This window comes from Sminthopsis crassicaudata, chromosome 3, assembly GCF_048593235.1.
Source record: "Sminthopsis crassicaudata isolate SCR6 chromosome 3, ASM4859323v1, whole genome shotgun sequence".
Classification (NCBI taxonomy): Eukaryota; Metazoa; Chordata; class Mammalia; order Dasyuromorphia; family Dasyuridae; genus Sminthopsis; species Sminthopsis crassicaudata.
This window is the reverse complement of record NC_133619.1, coordinates 561628740-561639728: the sequence shown is the minus strand read 5'-3', so window position 1 is coordinate 561639728 and position 10989 is coordinate 561628740. Positions and strand designations below refer to the sequence as shown.

Here is a 10989-nt window from a genome sequence, read left to right as displayed (position 1 = left end):
TTTTTTTTCGGTAATTACTGAAGTAATCCATATTGGCACTGATTTCCTTCTCACATTAGTTTTCTGGAGTCCATCAGACCCCAAAGTTCTTTAGGGCGGCAATAATAATATGCCTTGAATTTTCATAATGTATGAGGTCAATTAAAAAACAATTAATGGAAGGGACAGAGCCAAGGGGCAGAGAGAAACCAGGATGCTGTTTCTTAGATTCCTTAAAATTCTTTAGATTCCTTGAAGAGATAAAGATAATTTTGGCAAAGTTAAATTCATTGTAACAAATATTTTTGCCAAGAAAACCCCAAATGAGGAAACAAAGAGCTTAACACAAAGGAAAGAAATGCACAACAAGAAAGATACAAAGAAGCACACCAAAAGCTAGAATTCATTTCACATTTTTATTGAATGGATTAAAAGATAAGTTAACAGTAATTCAAGTGACATAGGAGTGAAATAGCTTGAAATCCATGGCTTTCGAAGAACTTTGACAAATTCTAGGAAGACTATGAAAGCCACAGTCCTCATATGAGTTGTTAATTTTTTTTTAACTTCTATAAAAGAATTGATATATTGTGAAATTTCATAAGCAGAATCCACTGCCAATCAGAAGGCACAACATACTTGGGAAGAGTCCTCTTCAGCTTGCAGGGTGAAAGGCAAGCCATCTAGAAGTTGGTGATGCTCCTTGTCTTGCAGGGGAAGTTTGGAAATGGAAAAAACACCAGCCGGGGAGCCTAGTGGTGGGCTGAGAATTCCTCCTTGTTGGAATGCTCAGAGAGACGATAGCAGCAAGAACAAAGATGAGAATCCAGTGCACAAAGAGTCATGGGAGCAGGCTTTGTTCCTGGAAGTGGGGGGCCAGGAGAAAACATGGGTCTAACAGGGGCTACAAATGAAATATCAGGTAACTGATAAATAAGAGAACTCTGCAGAACATTGTAAAAGGCCAGAGTGCCAGTACGGTATTCTAGGTAGAGTCCTACCCTGGGAATAGGGCTTTTCAGTCTGTGGTCCAGCGATCCAGGGTAGGATTGCAAAAAGTAATCCTCTTCCTTCCTGACACATCTCAGAAAGAACACAGAGGGACAATGGGTCTTGCTGCCACCACTTTGTCTCTTCAAGCAGGGGGTGTGGATCCCCAGCATCCACTGAGGTAATCCTGTCACATCCACCTCCCAGTATCGTCTCCCTGAGCTGAAGGCCTGCTCAGCAAGGACCATGTGAAGATGCCCGTCATCACCAGGGTGGGTGTCCACCGGCCAGCCTTCTCCAGCTCTTACACTCCTCAGATCCTCAGCCACAATCAGGCAAGGACTGGCTGATGCAGGATCCAACCTGATGTGCACTCTGAAGCGGTTGAGCATCTCTATCATGCCAGGGACGGGACACACTCTGAGCTCCGGGATGAGCGCCTTGGCCCTTTGGGACAACACTGACTCGCTCCTTTCCAGCAACTGCTTGACATCCCGGAGCAGATCCACATTGGCTTGGCCCTCTGCTTCCTGGAGATCTAGCATGAGGTCCTGAAGGGTTCTCATTTCCTGGGAAAGTCTGTCCTTCTCACTTCTTTCTTCTTCCTCAATCCTAGCAAAAGGGCATTCCTTGAATAAGTCCAGGTTGTACATTTTGTAGTATTCTTCTGTAATCATCTTGTGCCAGTTCACAAGAGGTCTGGGACTAGCAAGAAGTTTCTTTGCTTCCTCAAAGTGCTTCTCCAAGCAACTTTGAAAGTGCTGCAGCTTCTTCCTGACATTGGGAGCAGCTTCTTCTACAGGACAGTGCCTGTGAGCCCCGTGCTCTGGGGTTTGGCAACATCTGACACAGAGCAATGTCTGGTCGTCTTCACAGAAGAACTCCAAGACTTGCTGGTGAGTGGCACAGCGCCTCTGTCCTTCAGCACTCTGCAACAGCTGGGAGCTGAGCTGTTTCCCCAGTTCAGTCAGCTCTAGCAGGCGCCCATTGATACATAAAGGTGATTCTCTGACCTGAGACACTTGCCTGCATTCAGGGCAAGAGAAAGCTGTAGCTGCTGAGCTTGGGAGACATGCTCGGCAAAAGCTGTGCCCACACCCGATGGTGACTGGCTCACAGAAGTACTTCCAACAGATGGGACACGTGATCTGGTTCTGCAATTGCTGCAGCATTTCCACAGCAGCAGCAGCCATTCTCCTCTCTCCACTTGCTTCTGTTCTGCAGCAGCTGAGATGAAGAGCCTTCACTTCTAGTCAAAGCAGTGCTTCTGAGCAGAAGAAGGCTCTCCTTTTATAGCAGGTAGCCCCACCCCTCTAGAGCCTCCCTGGCAAGGTGTGAATTCCCCTGTCCCAGAATTCTGAAGTTCTACCTGAGAACTCTTCCCAGTTGACAGAGCCCTGAGGACCTCAGAGTTCACACTTTTAGTTGGCTCCTTTGAATGTTTGGATTTCACCATCCTGATGGTTCCCCTATCTTTTAGGAAGAAGCCTCTGAAAACAGGGAGCTTCAGATCAATGAATTTTACAATCTGATTTGTGCAGGAGCCCCATGTAAACACCAGGATCCATAAGTACCTTCTCTCCTTTACCCTGCCATACCCAATCACTTCCAAGTCTCTCCAAGAATCCTCTGCATCTCTCCCTTCAGTCCAGTTATGGAGAATCACAGAATGTGAGATGAGAAACCCTCCTCCATGGTCATTTAGTGCAAGGAACCCATGCTCATGATTAGGGCCATCTCTGTGATCCAAGAAATGGCTGCCCATGGCTAAAACACATTGTCAAATCAATATAATGGGAGCCAAAATACAAACAAGGATCAAGAGGAAAAGAGTAGAACAGTTCTTTAATGTTCTTAATCAGTATATCCAAGTGCAAATTTTTGGAAAGAGTTGTCTACTTCATGAAGTTGTTGCTTCTGGAAAGCATTTCTTCGTAGGAATTCTTTCCTGGGGGACTGTCTTTGAGCATCATCCCAAAACTGTTCAGTTTGATCTAATTAACTGCTCCCAGAGACCCCAAGAAAACTGAACCAAGAGAACCTTACAAAGGAACCCTATAAAGCAATAAACATCCCTAAAATGACAGTATGGCTTCATTATCTGTATCTGAAATTCACACTAGCTACCAATCAGGGTTGCCTTACCTTTGCCAAAGGCGGTCTTAAACATGTAATATGTATTGTTGTAATATAATTCCTAAGTTTCTAAACTTTTTCTTTGTCATTTGCTGGCCATGGTGTGTTACCTGAATTTTGACAAGCTCCCTGGGAAAAATCTCACTTGATTTCTCATGCCAAGCTTTGGGTATTGAAATGGGGATAGTCCCTTTGACCATGAATCTAAGCTTTTTTTCATACCAGTTCTAGGACACGAACAAAACCTTCCTGTTGAAAGTGTAGTCTTCAGTATTTCTGTTTACTGGGCTCTGAGAATGATAGAGAATGACTATTTGTCTAATATTTCATAAAGTAGAACCTTGTGCCAGGTCCAGATGCAATGTTGAGATCGAACTCCAAGGGGTAAGTGAATAAAGAATGAAAGGGGAACAATAAAACTCAGGGAGATTCATCAACTTCTCTGTCTTGTAGTCTGTTTCTATGCATTATTTAATCAGGCTTCTGATGGAGCTTCATTGGGCTGAAGTTTTATTCTGAGCAATAAGCAGAGCCTGCATGAACACAAATGTTGTGCTACTTGTGAGTTGGAATCAATAGAGCATCTGACCACGATGTTTGACACTCCAAAGGTCTTTTAAAAACCAATTTTTATTCAGTTATGAAGGATGAAAACCAAATGAAAGCAATACTCAAGAGAGATTTCTTAGGTGCCAGATAGAATATAAAAGTGAGGATTCAGTCATCATGTTCCTCCTTCCAAAAATATGTACAACATAAGCCACACCTCAGGATTTAGTAATCCCAGGGGAAAGAAAGTTGCAGTCAGAATATAAGTCATTAAGGTACACCCAATGCCTACTATATACCATCCATATAACCTTAGAAAACTCTCTTCTTTTTGAAAAAAGTCCCTTCATCCCTGCTCAGGGTAATTCTTTCTTCTCTTTGGGATTAATTGAAGGGGAGAGAGAGAAATTGGAGAGGTCAAGATCTATAGGTATTTATTACTATATGACTATCTAATTATATCACTCCCCTAACTGACTACCAGAATTTATCTATATGCTGGGAAGAGGAAGGTCAGAAGAAATGAGGCAGTCTAAGAATTCCAAAGACTAGAAAAGTAACTGTTGGTTAAGAAGTCAGGAAGTCATTTACTCATATGCAGATATTTTATGTGGGGGCTGATTAGAGTAAAAAAGGAAATGCCTGAGAGAGAACAGGGGCATGGCTAAAAGCTCTTTCCAAGTGTAATCAAATAAATAAAGAATATTCTTCATGAACCCTTATTGCTCACAGAAGAATGGTTGAAAATGAACGATATCATCTTTTTTTTTACTGTCAAAAAGTCTTGTGAAATGTTTAAATTTCCATAATATTGTTTATCCTATTGTCAAACCAGGAAACAGGACTATGCCTACTTGCAGTTTAGAGACCTTTAAGTAAGAACCTAGGCTATGCTGCCCAGAACCCTAGTTAGATCCAAAGATTGATGAAGGGAGATTTCTCACAATTGTATACCTCAAACAACCCATATATCTTATCTGAAACCTGAAACTTATTGATGAATCAGTTATTCTTTCCATGCTTTTTGATTAAATATAGATATTTGGGAGTAGGACACCTCTTCATATGAATTAAGGGAATTGCATTGCTTTCTCTCATCCTTACAATTTGGACAGGCCCTAATCTGTCCTTACATTAGAAATCTGATCACCTAATATTGAATTCTTTTCTTAATTAATTGATTTTGTTTGATTAATTGCTTTTAATTTACAAAAGTCTATCTTCTCTTGTTTTGGAGATTGAGGCTTAAGCTTGTTGCTTAAGAAATCGATATACTTAGAAGATCCAACCTTTGTTTACATTAGTAATTTTATCTTTCAGGTGGCAGAACAGTCAACGTGATTAGATTTTCTTAATGTGATTAGATTTTCTTAACGTGATTAGATTTTCTTAAGATCCTTTTAAATTTCTACAAGGATATATTTCTAGAAGATTTATTCAGCAATAAAGTCTCTTGGCATCTGGAAAACCAGATCTACTAGTATAAATGTGTCTGCAAATCTGTCCTAAAAATAAGGCCCTAAGGATACTGTATGGCTGATTTGCCTAGATATATTTCAGAGTTAATTAGATCAAACTGGACAGTTTTGGGATGATGCTCAAAAACAGTCACCTAGGGAAGAATTCCTATGAAGAAATGCTTTCCAGAAGCAAACAACTTCATGAAGTAGACAACTCTTTCCAAAAATTTGCACTGATTAAGAACATTAAAGAACTGTTCTACTCTTTTCCTCTTGATCCTTGTTTGTATTTTGGCTCCCATTATATTGATTTGACAATGTGTTTTAGCCATGGGCAGCCATTTCTTGGATCACAGAGATGGCCCTAATCATGAGCATGGGTTCCTTGCACTAAATGACCATGGAGGAGGGTTTCTCATCTCACATTCTGTGATTCTCCATAACTGGACTGAAGGGAGAGATGCAGAGGATTCTTGGAGAGACTTGGAAGTGATTGGGTATGGCAGGGTAAAGGAGAGAAGGTACTTATGGATCCTGGTGTTTACATGGGGCTCCTGCACAAATCAGATTGTAAAATTCATTGATCTGAAGCTCCCTGTTTTCAGAGTCTTCTTCCTAAAAGATAGGGGAACCATCAGGATGGTGAAATCCAAACATTCAAAGGAGCCAACTAAAAGTGTGAACTCTGAGGTCCTCAGGGCTCTGTCAACTGGGAAGAGTTCTCAGGTAGAACTTCAGAATTCTGGGACAGGGGAATTCACACCTTGCCAGGGAGGCTCTAGAGGGGTGGGGCTACCTGCTATAAAAGGAGAGCCTTCTTCTGCTCAGAAGCACTGCTTTGACTAGAAGTGAAGGCTCTTCATCTCAGCTGCTGCAGAACAGAAGCAAGTGGAGAGAGGAGAATGGCTGCTGCTGCTGTGGAAATGCTGCAGCAATTGCAGAACCAGATCACGTGTCCCATCTGTTGGAAGTACTTCTGTGAGCCAGTCACCATCGGGTGTGGGCACAGCTTTTGCCGAGCATGTCTCCCAAGCTCAGCAGCTACAGCTTTCTCTTGCCCTGAATGCAGGCAAGTGTCTCAGGTCAGAGAATCACCTTTATGTATCAATGGGCGCCTGCTAGAGCTGACTGAACTGGGGAAACAGCTCAGCTCCCAGCTGTTGCAGAGTGCTGAAGGACAGAGGCGCTGTGCCACTCACCAGCAAGTCTTGGAGTTCTTCTGTGAAGACGACCAGACATTGCTCTGTGTCAGATGTTGCCAAACCCCAGAGCACGGGGCTCACAGGCACTGTCCTGTAGAAGAAGCTGCTCCCAATGTCAGGAAGAAGCTGCAGCACTTTCAAAGTTGCTTGGAGAAGCACTTTGAGGAAGCAAAGAAACTTCTTGCTAGTCCCAGACCTCTTGTGAACTGGCACAAGATGATTACAGAAGAATACTACAAAATGTACAACCTGGACTTATTCAAGGAATGCCCTTTTGCTAGGATTGAGGAAGAAGAAAGAAGTGAGAAGGACAGACTTTCCCAGGAAATGAGAACCCTTCAGGACCTCATGCTAGATCTCCAGGAAGCAGAGGGCCAAGCCAATGTGGATCTGCTCCGGGATGTCAAGCAGTTGCTGGAAAGGAGCGAGTCAGTGTTGTCCCAAAGGGCCAAGGCGCTCATCCCGGAGCTCAGAGTGTGTCCCGTCCCTGGCATGATAGAGATGCTCAACCGCTTCAGAGTGCACATCAGGTTGGATCCTGCATCAGCCAGTCCTTGCCTGATTGTGGCTGAGGATCTGAGGAGTGTAAGAGCTGGAGAAGGCTGGCCGGTGGACACCCACCCTGGTGATGACGGGCATCTTCACATGGTCCTTGCTGAGCAGGCCTTCAGCTCAGGGAGACGATACTGGGAGGTGGATGTGACAGGATTACCTCAGTGGATGCTGGGGATCCACACCCCCTGCTTGAAGAGACAAAGTGGTGGCAGCAAGACCCATTGTCCCTCTGTGTTCTTTCTGAGATGTGTCAGGAAGGAAGAGGATTACTTTTTGCAATCCTACCCTGGATCGCTGGACCACAGACTGAAAAGCCCTATTCCCAGGGTAGGACTCTACCTAGAATACCGTACTGGCACTCTGGCCTTTTACAATGTTCTGCAGAGTTCTCTTATTTATCAGTTACCTGATATTTCATTTGTAGCCCCTGTTAGACCCATGTTTTCTCCTGGCCCCCCACTTCCAGGAACAAAGCCTGCTCCCATGACTCTTTGTGCACTGGATTCTCATCTTTGTTCTTGCTGCTATCATCTCTCTGAGCATTCCAACAAGGAGGAATTCTCAGCCCACCACTAGGCTCCCCGGCTGGTGTTTTTTCCATTTCCAAACTTCCCCTGCAAGACAAGGAGCATCACCAACTTCTAGATGGCTTGCCTTTCACCCTGCAAGCTGAAGAGGACTCTTCCCAAGTATGTTGTGCCTTCTGATTGGCAGTGGATTCTGCTTATGAAATTTCACAATATATCAATTCTTTTATAGAAGTTAAAAAAAAATTAACAACTCATATGAGGACTGTGGCTTTCATAGTCTTCCTAGAATTTGTCAAAGTTCTTCGAAAGCCATGGATTTCAAGCTATTTCACTCCTATGTCACTTGAATTACTGTTAACTTATCTTTTAATCCATTCAATAAAAATGTGAAATGAATTCTAGCTTTTGGTGTGCTTCTTTGTATCTTTCTTGTTGTGCATTTCTTTCCTTTGTGTTAAGCTCTTTGTTTCCTCATTTGGGGTTTTCTTGGCAAAAATATTTGTTACAATGAATTTAACTTTGCCAAAATTATCTTTATCTCTTCAAGGAATCTAAAGAATTTTAAGGAATCTAAGAAATAGCATCCTGGTTTCTCTCTGCCCCTTGGCTCTGTCCCTTCCATTAATTGTTTTTTAATTGACCTCATACATTATGAAAATTCAAGGCATATTATTATTGCCGCCCTAAAGAACTTTGGGGTCTGATGGACTCCAGAAAACTAATGTGAGAAGGAAATCAGTGCCAATATGGATTACTTCAGTAATTACCGAAAAAAAAAAAAAAAAAGTTCCTTCTTTAATGTCAGCAATGCCAGTAAATCTTGCTCACAAATTACGATTTGTTGAATTTGTTAATTCATAAGTCCTACTGTCAAACTGGAAAGTGTTGTTTTCTACCTTCGTCCATTTGACTGGATATCTTATGGATCAGAATAAAAATTAGAATTTTATTTTTATATAATATATAATATTATTTATAGAATTTTATTCCCGTTCAAATGACAGGGAGTTGATGAATAGGTGTTTTGGACCAAAATAAAGACTAAAACAAAAAACATCAAAGAATAAGGTAAAAAAAAAAAAAAAATCAGTTACACAAACATGTTGGGAGTAATTTTTTATTTGGGGCAAGAACCTGAAATCAAAAGGGGTATGTATCATTTAGAGAATGACTATGCACATTATGGTCTCAAGATGCAATAGAATGCACTTGAAATATAGAAACAAAATGATGAAAAGAAGAGTTGCAGCAAATCATGAGAAGTCTTCCCATTTGGGCACCTGTATAAGTTAAGAAATATGCATCACTTTTTGAATCTTCTGTACTTTCATTGCTTCTCTGACTCCTAGAGATCAGTCCTCTATAAGGCAAAAGTAAAAGGGGAAGTATAGGTAGAAGAGGGATATAGGGAAGTGGTCTCTTCATAGAAGTTAAGCAATATGGTGATGTCATATTTTGATGAATTAAATTACAACAAATGCAAATTTTTCTGCAGGACAAGACATTTTTATAATTTTATAACAGTCATGTGTAAACTATTAGTAAGATGGGTGACATAAGTAGGCAAAATTTTCCAGTATGTAAAGGGCTGAAACTCTTGAGTCAATGCACTGAGGTTGGACTATCAACCACCTGAGGCTAATTACTAAGTGGACAATACTCTATAAGAATATGCTTGGAAAATGGCCCTTCCCACTATCCTGTGCTGGCCCAATTGTTCAGTGTATACAGAGAATTGTGGGAGGGATTAGGAGGTACAGTGACACTAGCCAGACTCATCCTGGGCAGCAGACTAGGAGGTGAGGTCTCTGAGATCCTACTGGGCCATTCCCTTCACTTCTACTTCTAAAGACCAAGAATAAAGACTTTTCTTATCCTGACTCCAGCTGATTCTAAGGTATCCAGGGTGATAAAGTGGTCTCCACATTAGCATGAACAGTTTATTACTTAGTCTAGCAGTAACAAAACACTGGGTCTTTGACTTCTATCCCTCAATGCATAGAGACATTCAGGGCCAACAGGGCTTTCTAAACTTCTAAACTTTCCTTTCATCTGCCATTACAGTATTAGGACCTATTTTATCAAAGATAAGACAATGCTGATTGGTAGATTGGCAGATAGTGTGACATTAAAGTTCAGATGATCAAGTCACCCTCTGCGAGTAATGGAATGTTCATTGCTAGCTGGGCTTCAACTGCCTCTAATAAATCTTCCCTGGAAAACATAACCACTCCAAACTCTTGTTTGGTCTTTTCCTTGGAGATCAAGCCACAACCAAATTTCAAAAGGAGAAGCAAGGGTAGTAGAGTTGTCCCCTGGGGAGAGCCCAGAACAAGCTAGATTTGTTTTTTTTACTAACTAGTAAACAAAAGCAAGGGTACCCACTTTGAACTGATTAATAAATAGATACTTTGAGGAACTAGAGAGGAGAAGTGTCCTTTTGAGCTTGGCTAAGAGATGGGGTTTTGGCAAAATAGGGGGGAAAGGTGGATTAAAAAGTAATATTAATAATCAAATGATAGAACTCAGTATTAATTGTCTTCAAGATATTATAAACATTGCTCCACATTCTATTACTCTACTCTGGAAAAGAGGGTGGAAGAAGTATCTTTTTACAACTCTTTCTTGTATCCAATTTTAGGTTAATGTAAATTAAGCTCATATTTAAATACAAAGTATTCTGCTTAGTATTTAAGTTCTTCACAATCTGGTCTCTTTCTGTCTTTTTAGTTTTTGTGTTTTTACTTATTTTACATTACTCCCTTCCATGAACTTACACTCCAGTGATTCTGTCCTGCTTCTTCTTTCCCATAAACAAAAACACATTTTTCACCTTTGCACAGAGTTAACCTTTGGAATAGGCATTTCTGGCTTCATGCAAGAAGAAGCTTAGACACTTGAAGTACAAGAGGGGAAAGTTCTTTCCTCTTTTACCATTTGTTATGTTTGGTGGAATAAATAATTATAAGATGAAAGGAAAGTTAAAAGACTCTAGCACAATCAGGAAATGTTTGAGATGTGACATGAATCTAAGTGTTCTTGATGCAAAAGCCATCTCTCCATATGTGCCATCACACTTTATCTCTCCTTATGTACAATTCTTAAAAAAAGAACTCTCCATGAATGCTCATCAGCAGAATACTAAGTGTTTTCCTTTTCCAGGAATTCCCTCCTCTTTGAATTTCATCTTCTAATAGGAGCAGTTGAAAATGCTAGATTTTTAGAATGTCCTCTCCCTTATATTTGAGAAGACTCCACTTTAGTCCTGTCAGCTGATCCTTCTCACTTGCTACAAGGCCCAAGAAAGTAGTTTCTGAGTTTAAAAAACCAACTCTTTTTAATGTAGCTTAAAACTCACTTTCTCCAGATAGTCATTTTAGAACTTAGAATAAATTGCAATGTGGCAAAGAGTGAGTTCTGATTCCCAAATCTTAAGTTATCAGATATAACAAAAACAAGATGACTTTCTTTCATTGTTGCTATAAAGTGTATGTTTGCTCTCTTCCACTGTTCTACTTTTCTTTAAACAAATCTGATAATTACATCCAAATCATAACATTTGAAATCTATTACTGCCAAACCTCCTTC

At 40.9% G+C, this 10989-nt stretch overlaps 2 protein-coding genes across 2 annotated transcripts; one reads left to right on the top strand and one right to left on the bottom strand.

The window, feature by feature from the left end:
* Window positions 1–731: 731 nt before the first annotated feature.
* On the bottom strand, window positions 732–2162 carry LOC141562388 (E3 ubiquitin-protein ligase TRIM21-like). The gene has a single exon (XM_074302429.1). It carries the CDS (start codon window positions 2160–2162, stop codon window positions 732–734), a length of 1431 nt encoding a protein of 476 aa, XP_074158530.1.
* A 3854-nt stretch (window positions 2163–6016) lies between these two features.
* Window positions 6017–7447, top strand: LOC141562387 (E3 ubiquitin-protein ligase TRIM21-like). The gene has a single exon (XM_074302428.1). The coding sequence runs from the start codon at window positions 6017–6019 to the stop codon at window positions 7445–7447; it is 1431 nt and encodes a 476-aa protein (XP_074158529.1).
* The last annotated feature ends 3542 nt before the right edge of the window (window positions 7448–10989 follow it).

Bases quoted from the DNA above. Each gene is read 5' to 3' on its own strand.
- LOC141562388 (XM_074302429.1), bottom strand. From the start codon at position 2,162: ATGGCTGCTGCTGCTGTGGAAATGCTGCAGCAATTGCAGAACCAGATC.
- LOC141562387 (XM_074302428.1), top strand. From the start codon at position 6,017: ATGGCTGCTGCTGCTGTGGAAATGCTGCAGCAATTGCAGAACCAGATC.